The sequence below is a fragment of the Musca vetustissima genome, unplaced genomic scaffold (genome assembly GCF_032173495.1).
Source record: "Musca vetustissima isolate MV318-11 ecotype Yass unplaced genomic scaffold, APGP_CSIRO_Mvet_v1 utg1456, whole genome shotgun sequence".
NCBI classification, from domain to species: Eukaryota; Metazoa; Arthropoda; class Insecta; order Diptera; family Muscidae; genus Musca; species Musca vetustissima.
In genome coordinates, this window is record NW_026882470.1 from 75,034 (window position 1) to 97,074 (window position 22,041).

Genomic DNA, 22,041 nt, shown 5'->3' on the forward strand with positions numbered 1-22,041 from the left:
CTTCGGAGGTCCCTATAGGTAATGAGAACTCCTATAGAAGTCCATTTAGGATAGTAGGAGGTAGTAGAGCACCACTGGGGCTAATATAGAGGATCTGTGTTGTTAAGGGGGACCTCACTAGAGGTCTGTATAGGTAAAATGAGACTGTTAAAGGTCCATTCCGCAAAGTGGGAGGCCTGTAGAGGTCTGTGTAGGTAGGGGGAAGTAATATAGAGGTCCTTTTAGTTACAGAATAAGCCTTCGGAGGTCCCTATAGGTAATGAGAACTTCTATAGAGGTCCGTTCAGGGTAGTAGGAGGTAGTAGAGCACCACAGAGGCCAATATAGAGGATCTGTGTTGTTAAGGGTGACCTCACTAGAGGTCTGTATAGGTAAAATGAGACTGTTAAAGGCCCATTCCGCAAATTGGGAGGCCTGTAGAGGTCTGTGTAGGTAGGGGGAACTAATATTGAGGTCCTTTTAGTTACAGAATTAGCCTTCGGAGGTCCCTACAGGTAACGAGAACTCCTATAGAGGTCCATTCAGGGTAGTAGGAGGTAGTAGAGCACCACTGGGGCCAATATATAGCATCTGTGTTGTTAAGGGAGACCTCACTAGAGGTAAAATGAGACTGTTAAAGGTCCATTCCGCAAAGTGGGAGGCCTGTACAGGTCTGTGTAGGTAAGGAGGAATGCTATAGAGGTCGATATAATGAAGTAGTAGTAAAATACAGTTTCTTATATGGCTCCTAGAAGTGGTCCAAAAATATTTTTCTTTGAGAAAAATTAAATTTGTTGTGCAATATAAACAAAATGTTGAACTTTTTTTCTTGAATTCCTTTACAATGTTGCCTGACCGGAGATTATTCGAGAGATTGTAACCATGACGTTTGCTGTTTTGTCGGTTATGCGTTACAAAAATATGCATTCCCATTAAACCGGCTTAAAATGAGTTAATCTGAACCAGCGCAAAAAAACTGCTACAAATGAAATTGAAAGTTGGTTAGAACTGGTCAGAAGCCAAAGACGTGGTCAAACCAACGGCCACTGAACTGAAATATTGACAAATTGCCAATGTAATTTGTCGATGGGAAATGAAGACAAAAAAACAGAAACAGAATTCCAAGAAACCACTTCGAAGCAATAACCGGCCATCGGAATGTAACAAATGTTTGTTAGCAACTTTTAGTGCCCGACACTTGACAAGAAGGGTGTCTGTTGTGATAGTGAGGGAATGGTGACAAAAGAAATGAGTGAATGAATGAATGAATGGTCCGTCCGTCCGTCCGGCTGTCCAACGTTGTAATCAAGCCATTTGGAGCAAGTCCAATGCCCGTGCCATTCATCAGTTGGCAGCTGTTACCCACAGCAGAGATCGTGGTAACACCTTTTGTTTTGATTTTGATTTTTTCTGTTCGTTACAAAATTTCTTCAAAGTGAATTTTTAAAGCCAGATACCCACACACAAACACACCGACACACACGTTTTAATTTCAAATGGTCTTTAATAGTGACAAAGCTTGCGGGTTTAGCTTGACTTAATTGTGGGGTTTAGCTGCAATTTTTGTTTGCCAAAACAAAAGAGCTTTTTCAGAGCTCTGTTTGGGTAGGCAGCATGTAGGAAGCTTGGCTTAGCTTCGGCGCAGGCGCACAACTGCACAACTCCCTGAGTGTCGATTAGATTTTCTGTTAGTCTGCAGCGGACCATTGCGGTAAACGGACGTCAAGTTAAAAGTCGTAAAAAATATAATTTTCGTTTAAAACATTCGGATTCGGATTTAATTACCCTGCACTATTTTTTTCTTTCGTTACATTTGTGGTTAATTCAAGTTGTGTGTGGTTTTAAACCAAATCCCCATTAATTGGGTTAATTTCTTCTGTGCGCGCGTGTTCGCCAGCGACAAGGAACCAAAACGAAACGAGCTTCTTTTAATTTGTCAACATAAAAATGCGTTTAATTTATTTATTCGCGGTAATTGGCTGGGGCCAATGCGTTTTAGGCCATGCCTGGAAGCCCATAGTGGGACATCTGCCACCGGCCACCTCTACCATAAGTGGTTCCAAGGCAACCTCGGCCACATTTACAAGTTCGTTTAGTTTACAGCAGTCGCATCCTGAATACGGCAGTAAAACGTCAGGTTATTCCACGGCCGAGGCAGCTGTAGTGGGTACACCAATTGGTGCCCCCAAGGAGCTAATAATTAAAGAAATACCCGCCGTAACTGTGGCTGAACCAGTGGCAGAGGTTCTTCCACTCAAATCCACCGTCAAGACCTATGCCACCACAGTGCCAGCTGCCATTAACTTTGGTGATGCCAGATTTGGTTACAAGGGAGCCGTGGCATATAGTGAGGTAAAGCTCCCAAAAAGGACCTTCTAAAATCCAAAAATTTTCCTAATTCCCAACTTTTCCCCTTTGTTTCTCCCCCTCTTCCCCCATTCTTAACCCTAGGACCAATGCTCGGTGAAAAAATATGCCTTCAATCACGACGGCATTGTGGAATATGACAACGAGGTACCGGAGCTGTCGCAATTTACCATTTGTTTCTGGATGCGTTTTACCAATCACAGTGGCGATCATGTCATTTTAACATATTCGGGTAAGTGTCGTTTTGTTGTTGTTGCTGTTTTTTGTTTTGTTTTGAAAAGCTTTTAACGGATTTGCTATTCATTACTGGGTGATTAGTACAGTTGGTATGTTGTTATAAGCGGATTTTGTTGTCATTAATTGTTGTTTGAAGTCTTTTTTGTTCTTGTTGTTGTTTCTGATTTCTTGAAAAGAATGCTGGGAAATTCTTAACCGCATTTCAATACAATGTTTGTGGTCTGAATTAAAACAAAAAAGTAAAGCAACGGGCAAAGAACGACAATGTCGCAAATCGAATAAAAAATTAAAAACCCCTAAAAAGTGATTCTGCTGGCCTCTATGAGCATTTTTCCTACCTATATGAACCTCTAATGAGCCTCTGGTAACCTGTATGAACCTCTATGCATCTCCAATTCCCTTATACATACTTCCATAAACCCCTATCATAGCTATAAAGCCCTGAATCGCAATCATCCTTATCTTAAGGGACCTCTGTAGGGTGTATTCCTACCTTAAAATCAACTTATTAGACTTCATAAAACTTTACCCTATCCATAGCGACCTCCAAATAGATTCTAGTAACCTGCAGGAGCCTCTATGCAGCTCCTATTTAGTTTTAATGACCTTCAGAAAGTGCCATTTTAGTTAGATGGGTCTATAAAGAAATATTCCTTGCCTCTAGGGACCTCATCAAGGCTCCTACATATCTATAAATACTAGCAGGATATGGACCAGCAGGATACGGACCTCTATACGAGTTCTCTTAACCCAGAAGGACCTTGTCAAGTGTTCCGCCTGTCTTTAGGGACCTCCGAAAGGTTTCTTCATAGCTATACCGACCTCTATATGAGTCATCTTAGCCCAGAAGGGCTTTATCAAAGATTCTGCTCGACTATAGGGGCCTCCGAAGGGTAACCTAGTAGGATCTCTTCATGTGCTCCCTTTGTATTTAGGGACCTCTGAATGTTTCCTTCTTAGCTGTACGGATCACTTTATGAGTTCTTCTAACCTATAAATTCCACCTCAAGAGTTATCTTTGCCTATAGCAACATCCGAAAGCTTCCTTCTTAGCTAAACGGACATTTTTCATTTTTATGAGTTCTCCTAACCCAGAATAACTTCAGAAAGCTTCCCTCTTACCTATACGGACCTCTATATGAGTTCTTCTAACCCAGAAGGATTTTATCAATTTTAGGGACCTCCGAAAGGTTCTTTTTACCTATACATGCCTCCATATGAGTTCTCTTAGCCCAGAAGGACCTCGTCAAGTGTTTCGTTTGTCCTTAGGGTCCTCCAAAAGGTTCATTCTTAGCTAAACAGAACTCTTTATGAGTCTTCCTAACCTATATATACCTCCTTAAGAGTTTCCATCGCCTATAGGGACCACAAAATTGTTACTTTTAGCGAAACTAACCCAGAACCTACGAAAGGTTCCTTCTTACATATACGGACCTCTATGTGAATCCTCCTAACCTATAGTACCTCCTACAGGGTTCTTCTAACCCAGAAGGACTTTATCTAAGATTTTTTGTTTTTAGAGAGCTCTGAAAGATTGCTTCTTATCTATATGGACCTCTATATGACTCCTTCTAACTCAGCAGAACTTTATCAAAGGTTCTACTTGTCTTTAGAGACCACCGAAAGGTTCCTATATACGGAACTCTATATGATTCCTCCTAACCTGTGAATACCTCCTCAATAGTTATCCTTGTCTATACGGACCTCAGACTGGTTACTTTTTACCTATACAGACCTCTATATGAGTCCTCCCATCCACGAAGGACCTCATCGAGAGTTCTCCTTGTCTTTGGAGGCCTCCTAAAGGTTCATTCTTAGCTATACGTACCTCTTTATGATTTTTCATAACCTTATACGTACCTCTTAGCTATACGTACCTCTTAGCTATACGTACCTCTTTATGATTTTTCATAACCTACAAATGTCTCCTCAAGAGTTCTCGTTGTCTTTAGGGACCTCCAGAAGGACATCATCTAGAGCTCTTAAGGTCTTTCGGGACCTACAAACCGTTCCCTTTTAGCAATATGGAGCTTTGTATGATTTCACGGCCATGGATTTTCTATGGAAAATTTTTAGAACCTTCTAGGTATTATAGAATGTCTATAGAAAATATTGACCCTATCAATAGCCGTAGAATGGCAAAAATGGTAGAATTTTGTTTCAAAAAGGAGGTCCTTTGTGCCAAATATTTCCTATAGACAACCATTTTTGGTCCCCTTTTTAGGATCCTAATATTTATGAACCCTGAAGATGCTACACATTTTTCTAGGGAATTGTTAGGACCTACATTTGAAGCCATCAATTTCCCATTGCCCTTTCCCCCATTGTTTTGTTGACCGGAAAAATATTTCCTCTAAAAATATTTCATATCACCTACTGCTCTACCAAATAATGGCCACTAACCATATCCGGTCAGCTTCGGTTACCATTGAAATGGACATCAAAAAAGCCCATTACATATTTTTGACACACAATTGGCAGTCGAATTTATTCATTGAGAGAGATGGAAAACGGAAACCCGTACGGATTCTTCCGCTCCATTCAAATGGTCGACAACTGTGAATGGCCAATTTTGTATTCAGACAATATTATTTCCTTACTGCTTTACATTTTCCAAAGCATCCTAACGAAATTCAAAAACATTTTCCTTGTAACATAGATTCGACAAAAAGGCATCACATTATTTCCCCCCCGTCTATTACCCTGTAGTTGAAGATCTTCTTCAGCTGAAAGCGATGCTTAGTTTTAAAATGACTATTGGCATCGTTTACTTTTTGTTGTTGGTCAATTGTTTACCTACTTCGAGAGAAAGACTTGGATGTTGGCTAGGTCTGTATGTCTGCCTTTTTTTTGGTGCTGTGGTAGCTGAACGACTGCTGGTTGCATCTTCTTCGTCTACCATTTGAAAAAATGGTAGATCTGCTGTCGGTTGCGCAAGACTAATTTTGGGTTATGAAGTTTTTTTTCTGTTTTTTTTTTGAGTATCCCCAAAAACATTATTAAATGCTTAGAGAAAAAAGTGAAAGGAAGCCAACTTCCTGCTGAATGTGCCACGATCATCATCGACGTCGTCATCGTCATAGCTATGCTTTGGGTTCGGTCTAAAGCGCCAAAGTGTGTGCATCGTTTCTCTTAGTGGTGAAGCAGTTGGCCAGGTTTTTTTGTTTGAGACTTTGACAAGTCATGCGAAAACTCAAAGACATTTTTCTTCAATTTTATAGAGAGGGTCGGAGTGGTCAATCCGCCTCTAGAAGGTTCCAAAGTTTTTTTTATAGAAAATCCAAGGCCTCTATGAGAGTCCAAAATGTTTTTATATAATATCTATGGCCCATAGATAGGTGCAAAAACTGTCCAAAAAAAAAATTCATGGCTCCTGGAGGGGTTCAAATATTTTTGATGGAAAATCCATAGCTCCTAGAGGGGTCCAAAAATCGAATATAGAATATGCATGGCCCCTAGGGGAGACACAACTAAATTCTATAGAAAATCCATGGCCACCAGAAGATTGCAAAGATGTTCTATGGAAAATCCATAGCCCCTAGAAGGTTCCAAAAATGTGCAATAGTACATCCAAGGCCCATAGAAGGTTGCATAAAATTTCCAAAGAAAATCCATGTCCCACAGAAGGTTTCAAAATTCTTCTATAACAAATCCATGGCCCCTAGAAGTTTGCAAGAATTTTCTATAGCAAATCCATGACCATGAATGGCCAAAAATTTTCTATAGAAAATCCATGGCCACTAGAAGCGTCCTAAAATGTTCTATAGAAAATTTATTGCCTCTAGAGAGGTCAAACAATTTTTTTATAGAAAAACTAAAGCCCCTAGGCGGGTCTTAATTTCTTTCTATATAAGTCCTTGGCCTCTATGAAAATAAATGATCTTTAAAGGAGTCCAATAATGTTTTGTAGATAATACAAGGGCCTTACAAACTTCCAAAATTTTTCTATAGAAAATCCATGGGTCCTAGAAAGGACCCAATTTTTTTCCGAAGAAAATCCGTGGATCCCGGAAGTGTCCAAAAATATTTATAGAAAATCTCTAGGGAATATATTTTTGGGCTCCAAAAATGTTATATGTGTCAAAGGCCCCTAGAGTGAACCCATTTTTGGTATCTTCTCATGGCAACCCTGTTAAGAGCTGCCACTGGCTTTTGTAAAGCAGATGAATCAGTGGGGTAATGGCCAAATGTGGAGAAATAAAAATAAATAAACCGCACAAGAAATGTAATGGTCAATTTCAAGTTGCAAAGCAAAGACACTGACTGTCTCTCTCTCTCCATCCATCCATGCATTACATAATTGCTGGAAACGTGAAAAAACAACAACAGCAGCAACAACAGCAAGTGGATGTTGCTGCTGCTGCCCCGTTTCATGTCGTTGATTTTGTCCATTGAGATGGTGTTGTTTATAATGAAAATGAATTTGTTGTTGTTGTCGGTCTCATGTCTAGTTAGGCCGGTATTGGCTTAGTAGGCCTCTATGTTTCGTTTTCTGATTTTTTTCTTCATTGCTTCGGAATTTCCATTTGAATTCACATCACTGCTGGCCAATTTCCCATCACCGTTGCCGACCAGACCAGGAGAATTGCTGCAACAATTGACACAAATTTGCTTAACAGTGCAAGCGTGAATTCAAATGCCCAAAACCAACAACAACAACAAAAACAAACAAAAAAAGTAAATTCGCACCGCACGAATAGTTGCCAAGTTTGCAAAACTCAATTACTAGGTTACTGAAATGGGTTGCAATAACCAACCAGAGAACCTCTTTTCCACGAAAATAAAAAAAACGAAATGATGTTCACACAGTAAACATTTTATGTGGATTTTTATGTGGAGTTTTGTAAAGGTAAATTGGGAATGGACAGTGGGAACCAAAAACGTTTTGAATTTTTTTATAGAAGGCCCCTAGAAAGGTTAGGGTCCAATTTTTTAAAGAAAATTTTTCTATTGAAAGTTCTATTGAACATTTTTGAAGCCTGGATTTTCTGTAGAAAATGATTGCAACCTTCTAGGGGGCATGGATTTTCTATAGAACATATTTGGACCTCTTCTAGGGACCATCGATTTTCTATAGAACATTTTTGGACCCTTCAAGAGGCCATAGATTTTCTATAAATTTTTTTGGACCTTCTATGAGCCATAGATTATCTATAGACAATTTTTGAACCCTTTTAGGGGCCATGGATTTTTATTGAAAAATTTTGAAACCTTCTGAGGGCCATATATTTTCTATATACAATTTTCGGACCCTTCTAGTAGCCATGGATTTTCTATAGACAATTTTTGGACACTTCTAGGAGCCATGAATTTTATATGGAAAAGTTTGGGACACTTCTAACGGCCATAGATTTGGTAAATTTTTTTTGAACCCTTTTGGGGCCATAAATTTTCTATGGAAAAGATTTTCTATAGAAATTTTGGAAGGTTCTGAAGGGAGTAGATTTTCTGAAGCAAAAAAATGTATACCCTACTGAGAGCCTAGGATTTTCTGTACAAAAATAGAAAACGTTTCTATAAAAAAATTTTGAGCCCTCTATTAACAAATACCAGTCTGCATGCAAAAGAGACATCTACAGACCTTAAACTGTCATGCACACTGGGAGTGGATGTCTTTGCTAATGGTAGTACAACGATTACATCCGACAGGTGTCGTTTCTACACATCAATATCTTATGGACTTCTGTGGTCGATATTATCCGAACGTCTTACCGGAACGTCTTTTACATCTTTTGAAACTGATACTAATCCTTCCTCAATGTGGCTTTTCTTGATGCCGGATCCAAATCGGTGGCCGATTCGTCCAGCTCGTAAAAGCCTTACCACATCTGCAGCCTTTTGGCTTAGTATGAAGCCATAGGAGTCGTTTCTAATCATCGATATCTTATGAACTTCTGTGCTTGAACCACATACTAAGCCGCCCTCAACAAACTATAACCTAAATTGTTTGTCACATTCCTTGACGCTGGAAAAATCAAATGGGTGACAGATTCATCGAACTCGGAATATGGAAACATAGCCTCACCACTTTTGTCTGCAGCCTTTGGTCTCAGATATGAAGCCAACTCGCGATACATGTCCATCACAGCCTTCTTTGTTGAAGCCTGTTTCTGAATCAGAATTACTGCGGTCAAAAAGCATTTTTACTGAGGAAACCTAAAACATATTATTAACAATGCCGCATATATATGTTTCTTAATAAAAATTCAGCATTTTTGTGACTCATGTAGAAGAGACATCTACCGACGTTAGTAGGGGTGATTGTCTTTGCTATTAGTTGTACTAAAATATTCCCCTATAGATGTCGTTTCAACTCCTACATATTTGATGGGCATCTGTGATTGATGTGACAGAATTTATGATTAAATTAGGTATCACATCGAGCTACATCTCTGAAATGTTAGCTTGTAACATCTTGCCGTAAAAGATTATAAAATTCTGGTAATTAATTACATAATGTACCAATAGATGGCGTTGTGGGGAAACAAATTATACCTTAACGACTAGAATTTGACTGAAAACTGGAGGAATGAACTTAAATTCTTAAACTTATGAATTAGTATAATGGCCACAGTAGAAAATATTGGCCTTGTTATGGAGAATTATAGAAGGCATTTAAGAGGTCTCATAGCTTTGATTAAAATGCCAAAAAACCTTCGGACATATTTCAAATCCGTAAACATCTATAGTATGCTACAGGGTCTTGCAATCTGAAAATCCGAATTGCAAAATAACTTCAATTTTTTGTTATTTTGCAAATAATCCTCAGTAAATTCGGAAATTAAATTTGATTTTTATGTTGAGTATCGAAATCAATTACTTTCAACTTTGGTGGAATAAATCAAATTTGATTTGAATTGGTTATATAATAATTATGTATGTATGTTTGTAAGATCCACACACATAATCTCATATAATTATGAGCAACAAAAATTCCGCAGCAATGAGATTTCTTTAGCTAATGCAAATGTAACGTCTTTTTTACGACTTATAATCATCCGCACATGATTATTTTGAAATTACACTTAATTTCGAATGTAATCCGTAGCATAATGTTTTAGCTAATATGTGATGCCGGTTGATTAGTGGGTTGTTCGGTCGGTCGGTCCGTCATGAAAGACAATGGGTATCATTACGGCAATTGTTTTGTGATTAATTGCCTTATTTACTGTTAAAGTTGGCCCAGATTCGAAATTTTTTGTTATTGTTTATGTAATTCATGCTGTATTGTTATCGCATAACCCTTTTTGTTTTTGAAAGTTAAAGAGAATTAATTTAATTGAGAGTCAGTTTTTCGAGAGGTTAAAAGATTCCTAAATTAAATAATTAAAAAAGGTCGTTTATAGGTCTTTAATTAAATGACATCATTCTAAGGGTTCTCAACAAATAAAAGGAGCTATATAGATTTTCTGAAATCTATAGGTTAGAAATCAGCATATATATCTATATATAAGCCATAAGTAGTATGGACCCTCATAGAGATATATGGTGAGAATCATTTTTATAGACTTCTAAACCTTCATGACTTTCTTCTTTGGGCTATAAATCCCTTTCAGTGAAATTCTTTGGATTAATAGGAATATTTTGAGGACTTCCTTAAAATGAAAACCTATTTTAGATCTTTTCCGTATTCTAGAGATATATTTCAGGATAAAATATAGGAATGAAGGATTTCACAAAGTTTTTGATAGCGTACAAGGCGTCAATAGATGTGTTCGGTATTATTGAAAGGATCAAAAGCCTTTCGTAGAGGTAGGTGGACGATAGTTGGCCTCCGAAGAAATCGTAGATATAATTGAGAATGTCTTTTCAGGAATTTGTGTCTAATAGCAAGCCCTTGTAAAGTTAGAGTATATTTTCTAGGTCCAAGAGCCTTGTTATATTTTAGGGAACTTCTTAGATGTCTTGAAGGAGATATAAGACCTTCTTGAAGGTTTTTGATAACACAAAAACTCTTCTGTGAAATTTTCCGAAAAGGAGCTGTATACATTTTCTGAAATCTATAGGTTAGAATTCCGCATATGTTCCTATATATAAACCATAAGTAGGATGAAGCCGGATTTTATTTATTTTTTGTTCAGCCAATCTGTTTTTTTTGATTTATTTTGTGTACAGATATACTTTCGTCAAATGGTAATTGTGTAGTCGTCATATAGTCCACCTTGTTCTAAGCTATGATATATTCGTAATAGTAATGACACCTATATGTCGTTTTGCTTTGTGGTTTGGGTCTACGCTTATCATTTTGTCCGATAGTTGGCAATTAACAATGGTCAACATAATGTAGATACGGCTTTTGGATTATATTTTATTTGAAATAGGGTGTATTTTCGATACAAATCTAAATGGAACTAAAATTATTAAATTCAATCATTTCCCGATTTTCCCTTCTAAAACTATGCCACTCTTTTTAATAGATCAGGATTTTATTTTATTCTACAGATCTATAGATGGCTTATATTGGGAGATTTAATATTTACAAGAAACACCAGTTATAGTTATAATATCATAGCCAAATAACGACACCAACATGTCATTTTGCTTTGTGGTTTGGGTCTACAATTAACATTTTGCCCGATAGTTGGCAATTAACAATGACCAACATGATGTAGATACGACTTTTGAAATAGAGTGTATTAGGGACATCCACAAGAATAGCAATAAAATATTTTCGATAAAAAATCGAAATAAAAATAAAATTATTAAATTTAATTCTTCCACGATTTATTCTTAAACGTTGGCCTAAAAGTTATTTACAATATTCCCTATTATTACAGGATTTAAGTTTATTTTTTTGATACATGAGGTATTCTATAGATTTATATATGACTTATAATGGGAGATGTAATATTTACAAGAGACACTAGTTATAGAATTGATCATCCTTCAATCTGTTTTACTCAGGAATAGCTTAGTCAAGTAACGACACCTACATGTCGTTTTGCACCAGAACAGGTCGTGTAACAGGACAGTCATGGTGTCGCTAGACCTATCAAAGGCATTTGATACCGTCAGTCACGCCAAGCTGTTCGAGGACATCGAGAGAACAATCCTCCGGCCAAGTTTGAAACGTTGGATCGTAAACTATATGTGTGGACGCCAGTCGTACGTGGAATTCAGAGACAGGAAATCGAAGGCCCGTAGAGTTAAACAGGGAGTTCCCCAAGGAGGGGTGATATCTCCTGAACTGTTTAACCTCTACCTCTCTGATATTCCACGCCCACCGGACGGCATAAAGATCGTAACATATGCGGATGATTGCACGATTATGGCGTCAGGACCTAAAATTGATGACATTTGCGAGAGGCGTGGATGTCGCTGATTTTTTCCGGTCGAGGAATATGAAAATATCCGCCACTAAGTCAACGGCCACACTGTTTACCACATGGACAACGGAGATGAGGCTATCTTTGTATGTGCAGGTCGAGGGGTCCACAATTCCGACCACTAATTACCCCAAGGCTTTAGGGGTCACATTCGATAGCCTATTCAAGTCGTCCGCGCATGCCACAGCTATTTGCGATAAAGTCAGGAGCAGAAACAATGTTTTCAATTCGCTAGCCGGCGGCAATTGGAGAGCTGACAAGGAAACCTTGTTAATGACTCATATAGCAATAGGCCGGTCTGTGGTAAACTATGCGGCGCCAGTGTGGTCCGCTAACGTCAGTGCAACGCAGTGGAAAAATCTTCAATCCTGCCAGAATACCGCCTTGAGGACTGCAAAAGGGTGTCTCCTCATGACTCCAATAGACCACTTGCATGAGGAGACGAAGATCCTTCCTGTGCGTCAACACAACAAGATGTTGTCGATGTAATACCTGCTTGGGTGTTATAGGAGCAGCCATCCGAACCGCTACCTAATGGATAGGCACCCACCACCCAGGCATGTCAGGAAGGATCTCCATGATCTGGAGAGAGAGGTCCAAAGGTACAAAAGGGAGCCTCTAGATCTAGAGCAGCAGCTACCTCGACAAACTAGAGTGGTCTTGGCACAACTGAGATCTGGATGGTGTAGCCGCCTCAATTCGTATTGGGCTCGAATTGATGGAGGGGTCGACAATGTCTGCCCGGCATGTGGTAACGGACCACATGACACGCTACATCTGTTCAACTGCCCAGCCAAACCCACTCACCTAACCCCATCTTCTCTCTGGACTCAACCAGTACAGGTCGCAGCCTTTCTGAATTTGGAGTTAGAGGCAGAATCAGATTAAAGAAAATTTAAAATACACAGCAGTACTAACTGCTACAACAACATGTCGTTTTGCTGTGGTTTGGGTCTACGCTTATCACTTATCCCGATAGTTGTTAATTAACAATCATCAGCATAATGTAGATACGGCTTTTAGAGCGTGTTTTATTTGAAATAGGGTGTATTAGGGACATCCACAAGAATAGTAATAAATTATTTTCGATAAAAATCTGAATAAAAATAAAATTAAATTCAATTTTTTCATAATTTATTAAAAAAAATCACCTAAAGATTACTTAGAAAGTCCCCTTAAAGTGTCTCCCTAAAATATGCTACTCTTTTTATTGGTTCAAGGTTTCAGTTTATTTTTTGATATATGAGATCTTCTATAGATCTCACATACTCATCTTCCATAATTTAATTTTTTTTTAATTTTTTGCTTTGTTGTTTTCTAATTTAGCCGAAGACGGCCATCGTGATTTTCAATTCTGGGTAGCCAATGCCAAAAATTCCAGCTTTATATCGATGGCCATAAAAGATCAGCAGGTATACAGGTATGTACAAAAACAATTTTGTTATTAAATAATTTCATTAGTTTGTAATTTATTTTCACAAAAAAAATATTCCCATAAATCCTTCAATCATTTCACACACGAAAACAAAAAGTAATTCAATCAATCATTCGATAATTTCTAAAGATGTTGGAATAAATTGTGTTCAATGTTCAATTCATTATGTTGTTATTTTTAATGTTTTTGTAGTTGTTGTTATTTTTTATTCTTAATTTTTTTATTATTGTTAACATTTTTATCTGTTTTTTATTATTTAGACTCAACTATCCATTGCGGGTCCGTCAGTGGCATCACACTTGCACATCATGGAATGGCAAAACTGGTGAATGGCAGGTCTGGCTAAAAGCCGAACGTATTGGGCGAGGTTTTCACAATTCCGTAAGTTTTATTTGTCTGTGTTTTTTCATTCATTTATTCAATTTCATTTTAATTTAATTTGATTAATCATTTGCGTCGGGTAATCAATTACAATCATAGATCTGATATGTCAGGAATTAAATGGTTTATGAGCAAAAAAAAAAAAATTAAATAACCTTTCACCGGAATGGAAGGGGGATTTATGACAAAAACTCGTCAGAGATTAAATGTAGTTCAAGTACGATAACACATGTGAAGCTAAAGAGATTTATAGCTATGATAAAAAACCTAAGTACTATTACGGAAAAAGAAAAATAACCAGTTCATAAATAGGGAATATATATAAGGGGGAACAAATTACAATTTTTATTTCCAAAAATAATATTCTTCCATGCTAAGGTTCGAGCTACCTATTTATAGAAGACTATAGAAAATATTACATAGTAAAAACCAAAAAGCTCTTAAATGACATCTACATATCGTTTTACTGTGGTTTGTGGCTAAACTTATTCAATAATGTAAATGTTGCTCGATCCACATGGTGTAGATACGCCTTGGTGAGCATGTTTGTTTTGAAATAGGGTGCATATGGGGGAGTCGACAATTTAAGCAATAAATATCTTCCATAGATAATAATTTAAAAAATAAAAAACGGCATGTAAGGATATAATGAATAGACGTCTGAAATAGGATATTCGCACTTCATAGGGAATTTTTCAGGCATAGAAGACATTTTCAAAGTTGTTCTAAACCATGGCAGACTGCTGTACAGGTCTTCCCGGAGAATAGGGCAACCCCAGGAGGATTTCCTTAATGTGTCCCAAGCATACGGTATGAAAATTCTATAATAAGGGATCCCATAAAGAATTTTTTTAGGAATCGTATTCATTTAACGAATCCCCTCGGCCTGAAAGTCCCTTAGACATATTTTCTAGAATGAGAGTATTCACATGGCTTTCTATAGGAACTTCATAGAGCTATACAGTGAGAATTCTTGCTACATGATCTATTATTATTAAATAAACTACGCAGAAAATTTTTTTGACTTCTAAACTCTCATAACATTTTTCTTTGGGCTATAAATCCCTTGTAGAGAATTTCTATGGATTAATAGGGATATTTTGAGGACTTCCTTAAAATGAAAATCTATTTTAGATCTTTTTCGTATTCAAGAGATAGATTTCAGGATAGAATAGAATAGGAATGAAGGCTTTCACATAGTTATTGATAGCGTACAAGGCTGCGATAGATGTTTTGATATTATTGAAAGGATCAAAAGGCTTTCGTAGAGGTAGGCGGTCGATAGTTGGCCTCCGAAGAAATCGTAGACATAATTGAGAACGACTTCTCAAAGTTATTCTAGGGAAAGAGTATATTTTCTAATTCCAAGAGCCCTGTTATATTTTTAGGGAACTTCGTAGATGTTTTCAACAAGATATGAGAACTTCGTGGAGATTGTAGATTACACACAACTCTTCTGTGAAAGTTTCCGAAGGTACATTATACTTCGAAGGTAGTGTTTGGTCCTTAAAGTCGTAATCTGTTCCACAGAAGACCTCAGTAAACAATAGACGACAATCGTAGAGATCTTCATTCAGATGGAGATCGTTTAAAGTGATATTTTATCAAAATGAAGACTTTTAATTAGGCAGATGCCATTCCCTAATTTTGTCATCGGAGTTTGTATAGTAGGGCATTTATGGGAACATTTGTTGGAACAGGGTATTTCTGAAATAACAAAACATAGGAAAATGAATACCCTGTGTGTATGTAGGAAAATGAATACCCTGTGTATTTCTTATTCCACAATGGGAGCACATTACAGGGGTCCCTAGCAATCGATATTTTCCAAAGAAATATTTATGATAATTCTAGAATCAGGGTATCTTCTTCATAATGAAACTGGTTGAGAAGATTGGAGTTTCAATGAATATTTTTTAATCACAGGGCGTCTCTAAAGTTTAAATAGAATAATAAAGCTTCCTGGGTACATTAGTAGAACAGGATGTCTCAGAAAATATTTTTTTTTCCAGAAATATTTATACAAATTCTGAATATAGGAGGTCTACTATATAAAGGAATATTTTGAGGATATCGAAGCTTTAGTGTTATGTTATAAGACAGGGTAACTTCAGATATAAATATAGGATGAATTTGTTCAGACAGGGTGTCTTAGAAATTATAATTTTAAATTAATGCTACCAGGAGGTCTTGTAACGCATTGTAGGACATCTTTCCCGAGGGTTATGAAATTCTAATTTAATTTTACTATTTTTTAATTATTTTTTTCAGCTTGTTGGTCACAAAATTCCACCCAAAGGCAAACTATATTCTGGTGGTCCCTCAGTGACAGGTAAAATCTCCGAAGGCTTACATTTCGAGGTAACGCTGATACAAATCTATCGTGTGGCTTTGAGTGCTGGTAAGGCCCATAGGGATCATAAACATCATCATGCCCATCATTTCGATCATGAGGGCAAGGAAATACATCCGACGACAAAGGCACCACCAGTGGTAAGATTTTGGAACTAGAAATCTTTATAGAAGATATAGATTTTTTTATATTTTTGAATTCTTTCAGATCAATCGCCCTCAGCCCATGCATACCTTATTGGCCAATGGTCAGATACCGACAAGGGTGCGTATAAATCTGGCTCAACCCCAGGCGGCAGTGGCTGGTAATGATATTCTACCGAATCCTACAACGGCTGCCGAACAGGCCTTGACAATTCACACGAATTTCATAAATGGACAAATAAATGCCGGATCGCGATTGGTGGCTCAGCAGCTGATTGGCCTGAATCAGAAATATGGACCACACGCCGCACAAACAGTAAATCGTCAGGCCATTATTGATCCCAATAATCCAGGCAAGGTGAAATTTGTGGATGAAACAGAAACCCACATTCTCTTCAAAAGGGATATGACCGGCCAAAAATCCGCCGGCAAGGATAAAAATCTACAAAAACGTGGCCTAGTATTTTTGGATGATGGTAGTATTGTAGATGATCCCTTGATACGCGGCCCTGGTGCTTTGAAATATGACGGTCTTGCGGAATTTGGTGGCCAACAGTTTAAGGAGGATTTAAGTGGAATTATGAATGTGGAAGATGAAATTTCCGAACATGATCGTGAACCAGCCGAGGAAGAGGTGAAGGCCGTTATGGCTTTGTGTGGTGCCTGTGATATGGAACCATTCCAGGGTGCCATTGTTTTCGCATGGAAAAATGCCCGAGAACATTTGAATAATGCCCTGCAGGGTTACAGTGTGGGACGATGTGGCAATTTTTAGGAATTAGATTTTAAGAATTAGTTAATCTCATGCGGAGGAGGGAGTTTTTTTTTAGCCACTAGTCAGGTTAACGAAGGTCAAAATTATTAAAAGAAAAAAGAAGCGGAACAAATGACTCGGGGTCCACCACAAGAAATGCAATTATTTTTATATACACTTTTATATTATTTAATAATTATTATTTTTTTTTTTTTAAATAAAGAAATTTTTTATAAAAAAAATAATGGTGACTTACCTTGGATTTGTGTATGTGTTGGTTTTTATATTCCGAATCGAATTCCGGTTCGCTGAAGTAACTCTAAGGACGGCAAAAAAGAAAGGAAAAATATTAGATATAATATTCCGAAGTAAAAGTGTTTTAATACTTACCTGATCCTGATCCCAATGTGGTGGATTTGGTTGTGGCAGTGGCTGTGGTATCCCTGGACCACCTGGCAACATTTGTGGCGGTGCTGCCACCTCAGTCGATTCGAACAAGCGTAAAACTGAACGATCTCGTATTTCCCGCAAATGCGAGCGGACATCCTCCAGTTCATAGAACATATCCTTGCTGGCATCATGGATATATATCTTCACATTTGGCCCCTCCAAATAGGCCATTGTCAATTGGCGGGGAAAGGATCGAACAAATAGCGCCCTCACCGTATCAATTGAGGTGATTTCATTAGGCAGCACTGCCATTTTTGTTTCCGAACGATATTGTAAAAATACCAAACCTAAAAATGCCGGCCAAATGGATCCAAAAACGAAAAGAGAGTAAGGAGAGAGATAAGTAGACGTTGTCAGTTTGACTGTCGGAAACTGCATTTAGGTAGGCTATGTGTGACACCATACCTAGAGGTCTTTCTAAGGTTTTCGAAGGTGTACGCACAACGGGTAACGAAGAACGTTGCTTACCGCCACGTCTAAACCCAGTACTGGCCGTTTCCACCTCAGACATAATACCGGGATCATCATCGAACAGGGGTCCTTGATTGATGGGTGTGTAGCCGCGAAAGGGTTGGGCCTGCAAAGCAAAACAACAAAATCATTAATTTAGTAAATTTGAGATTTTGAAGATGGCATGTGAACCTACCTTTTTACTTTTCTGCATGCGTGTGTTCATCTGAAAGAGAGAAGGGGATTAATATTTTATAGTGATATAGAGGATTGTTGGGATGTGAACAAGAATTGTTTAAAAATTAGCTACGGAAATCTTCAACCTAAAATTGTCATTTTATGGGTACTACAATCCTTCCCAGACCTGTCCCTCTACTACAACCGGTATCCTCAAAAAATATTTTTTTCAGCTTGAGGGGTCACATAATTCTTTTTAAAGGGAAACCCTTTTCTGCCGATCCCTAAGTAAATGGCAAATATTTAGAAGGTTTCCAATACAAATCTATCGTATGGCTTTAAGTGCTGGTAAGGTTCATAGAGATCATAAACGTCATCCTGCCCTGAAGTTGCTTGGAGGTTGAACCTCATTCGAGGATTGGTATTTTGTTGCGTAGCTCTCTATTCCGAAAGTTGAGATTTTTCATTTTCAAAAATATATTTTTGGGGGAATATTTTAGGCAAAAATATATAATTGTAGATTTTTTTTAAATTCTGACAATTTGCAAGGTCGAAGGTAATGAATGACCTACAGCCATATCGGATAACTTCATAGGTGAAGTCTATCTAACTATTATCCTACTCTATATTTTTCTCATGAAATATCAAATATGATCGAAATGAAGGAGACCAGAGTATGCCTAAACTCTATGCCTTTTTATGATTTATTTTTTAGATTTTAGATTTTTATTCCGACAAAAATTTTTTTTTGACACTGAAAGGGTTAAGGCGTTCACACATTATTTTATTTAACCTATCATTGCATATTTTACGGGGTAAAGGGATATTCCGCAAAATAATTTATAAAACTGTTGCATATCTTTAGGGAGCTGTTTGAAGTATGCCGAAGTTTTATAAATATAAATATAAGTAAGCGAAGGCGAAACATGAAATTAATGAGGAGAGTATGGGAATTTTATATTACCTTTAAGAGGTATATCTATTGTGGGGGGATGTATATCTATTTATATTACCTATAAGAGGTATATACAAAATTGTGGGGAAAAGCTTTATAGATATTATGTGTAAAGATTACAGCCCTTTCGATTATGCAGGGCGACAAAAAAATTTCTTCAATGACGATTTTCATTTAGAAGAGCCCATAATGGCGGAATTTAAATCTCAAATGTACTTCGCCCTATGGTGGAGGTTGGAGATTGGTGGATTGGAAGGAAAAATTAAATTCTAAATCTCTAAAATCTAAATCTCTATCCTGGCGTCATTACAACTTACAGTTTGACATCGCTGCTCAATCGGCTTTAAACTCTACGGCGATCAAAAATATATGGTGTCTGAACTGATAATTAATTGAAATAATTACATATTGAATGAGCTCCATAATATACCCTACTACATACATAACACCACAATATAACCTACTTCACAGCATCGAGACTATAATGTACTCATATAATATAGCATACTTTTAGGAGAAAACTATTTCAAATGTAAAACTAGGTTTTATTTAGTATGAACAGTTTAAAGCCCAAATAAAGACATTATTTTAGAAATAATTTTTGTATTTACTATGTTTAACAGTACTGAGGGTTCTGATTACAAGGATATACAGTTTACTTTGTGCTGAAATCCTCACGTTTGTACGGAAATCCTCAATTCAGTCCGTATAACATTTCGTATAGGTTGTTTAAGAGATTCATAAAACCTATACCAAATTTTATACGAACTCGTGAGGATTTCAGTACGAAGAAAAATTTGTATCCTTCTGATCAGGACCCTAAAGGCTGCTTCTAATAAATTCCAAAAATATATCTAAAATAATATCAGTTTTAGGGCCATAAACTCTCCATTCTATATATAAACTAGTTTACCCATTTCACATTGTTTTCTCCTAAAAGTATGCTATTTTATATGAATTTATTATAATCTCCATGAGGTGAAGTAGGGTATATTATGGAGCTCACTGCTCTACAATTTAAATTTTATTAAATTGTACCCACTCCTGAAAGTATGCTATTTTTTTATTAGTTTATTATTTACTCACTCCTGAAAGCATGCTTTTTTTATATTTCATTATTATTATAATTTCCACAATATGAAGTAGGGTATATTTGGGAGCTCATGCTATTTGTAATTAATTAAAATAATTATGAATTTAGGCACATATTCTAGATTGCCGTCAAGTTAGCAGTTATTATATTGTAATTTTTTTGGATTTTGGATTTTTTTTGGTAGAGATTTTGTTGAGTTTGGAATTTGAAAAAAAAAATATTTTTCCTTCCATCATACACATTTTTATGAGGGTGAAGGGTATATTAGGTTCGTAAGGACAGAAAAATTTAATTTAGAACATTTGTGCCTAATTTACGTTCCGCCATTTCTGATCAATGATTTTTTATTATTTTATTTTTTTAAAGGAATATATGATTGCCTACTTTTAGGGGGTAGACGTAATACTAAACATTAATAAATACATTTTTTTTTATTTTGGGGCATTGATTTCACTTTCGTCCTCAGCTTTCCTCCACTCTGAAGTTTAATAAAACAAAAAATTCTACCCACTGCAAATATTGGTCAGATTATTCGAGGCTATTGAATTTCTAATTTATTTTGTTTACTTCCTTTGTGTTTTATTTATCACTGAAATGCTACACTTCACACTGAGAAAGATGAAATTTTTTTTGAGAGAAACTCCCACCAAAAATAATAAAAAAAAAATAAAAATTTTTAGAAGTACCACTTACCTCCAAGTCCATGGATTTAAGAGTCTGCTGTTGATTTTGTTGATTGACATAGGATAGCATATCGCCACCCAAGGTATGGCGACGTGGATCTTCGCGACGCATATTGCGTCTTCTGTCTGTACACACACACGAAAATGGGCGAGGGAAGAAAAACAATCGAGAGGATGAGGAAGAAAAATTACTTAAAAGTCCCCTTATAGAAGAAAAAATTTACTTCGTGTCGTGGAGGTTGGTTGGTAATATTTACCTTGTTCGCTATTTTGCATATGACCGGATTTCATATCATTTTGCCAGTTTTCATCTGAGGCTGTAGGTGGGCCGGGGGTCGTTGTGGATTTGAGGAACAAGGAAATGGTGACAAAATGCCATTAAACACCAGCACGAACAGAAGCAGCAGCAGCATTATTATCGTCACCACCAATATGTAATGCAGCCACCATTATGACAGGACACGGAGTTTTTTGTTTTTTGTTAAACAAACAAAGGCATTAGGAATAAAACCCCGAGAAGTTGTAGTAGAAGAAGAATGGCACCAACAACAACAACAAAAACACGGGAAACGCTTAATGAAAAATTCAATTGCGCTTTCGTGTTTGCCTAATGTGGTGGTCCTGCCATGTGTACTTACCGCCCTCACGTCCTTTACGTTTCTTTTTCGAACTACTGCCACTGGAGGCACTGCTGCCGCCTCCGCCGCCACCACTGCTGCTACCTCCTCCTCCACCACCACCACTGCCACTGTTGGCATTTGAAGAGTTCGCTGAACTTTTATCTTTGCTTTTCCAGCGTATTAACATTTCGAGCGGCTAGAACAGGCCAGAGCCTATGGTTGCAGGGCAAAGAGGAGAGGGAGAGAAACCAGTAAAGAGAGAGGATGTAATGAAGACAGAAATCCAGGAATTTTTGAATTTTTTTCTTGTAAGACAAAAAAGGAACAAAAATGAAACCCACATAAAGGGTATCCTTGCTGAAACAGGTTTTATGGGGACCCCAGAGAAAGAGAAAGAGAGGGAGGGGGTTGAATAAAGGATAACAAAAAAGGATTTTGTTTTATGTTATCTTGGTAAAATAAATATTTGATGTGCAATGACAAACACTAAGACCCCCTCCCATTCCCTTCTCACACTCCTTCAATATAACTTGTAAAAAATGCACAGGATAACCCAGTCAGGATATGCCACCTAGACTGTGGCCGGATAAAATGTGTTAAAAGGACAATGTTGGAATACAACACACAACGACGAAAAA

At 37.2% G+C, this 22,041-nt stretch overlaps 2 protein-coding genes across 2 annotated transcripts in view; one reads left to right on the top strand and one right to left on the bottom strand.

Moving 5' to 3' along the window:
- LOC133328936 (coiled-coil domain-containing protein CG32809-like) overlaps nt 1–21,605 on the bottom strand; it is a 53,390-nt gene extending 31,785 nt beyond the window's left edge. Inside the window, exons 1-7 of the mRNA XM_061537443.1 lie at nt 21,422–21,605; nt 21,041–21,100; nt 20,794–20,909; nt 18,072–18,101; nt 17,831–18,002; nt 17,366–17,712; nt 17,232–17,294 (exon numbers count right to left, since the gene is read on the bottom strand). Coding sequence (XP_061393427.1) covers nt 17,232–17,294; nt 17,366–17,712; nt 17,831–18,002; nt 18,072–18,101; nt 20,794–20,909; nt 21,041–21,100; nt 21,422–21,590 — 957 coding nt within the window. The 5' untranslated portion in view covers nt 21,591–21,605. The remainder of the gene's footprint in view (nt 1–17,231; nt 17,295–17,365; nt 17,713–17,830; nt 18,003–18,071; nt 18,102–20,793; nt 20,910–21,040; nt 21,101–21,421) is intronic.
- Nucleotides 1,927–16,996, top strand: LOC133328938 (uncharacterized). Its single transcript, XM_061537445.1, has 6 exons — nt 1,927–2,331; nt 2,431–2,578; nt 13,236–13,329; nt 13,605–13,725; nt 15,997–16,218; nt 16,286–16,996. Exons 1-6 carry the CDS (start codon nt 1,927–1,929, stop codon nt 16,994–16,996), a joined length of 1,701 nt encoding a protein of 566 aa, XP_061393429.1.
- Nucleotides 21,606–22,041: the final 436 nt, after the last annotated feature.

What these genes read in the sequence shown, in the direction of transcription:
- LOC133328938 (XM_061537445.1), top strand. Translation starts at nt 1,927, where the DNA reads ATGCGTTTAATTTATTTATTCGCGGTAATTGGCTGGGGCCAATGCGTT. An exon ending in GAGCCGTGGCATATAGTGAG is followed by an intron (nt 2,332 to 2,430) that starts GTAAAGCTCCCA and finishes TCTTAACCCTAG; the next exon opens with GACCAATGCTCGGTGAAAAA. An exon ending in GGCGAGGTTTTCACAATTCC is followed by an intron (nt 13,726 to 15,996) that starts GTAAGTTTTATT and finishes TATTTTTTTCAG; the next exon opens with CTTGTTGGTCACAAAATTCC.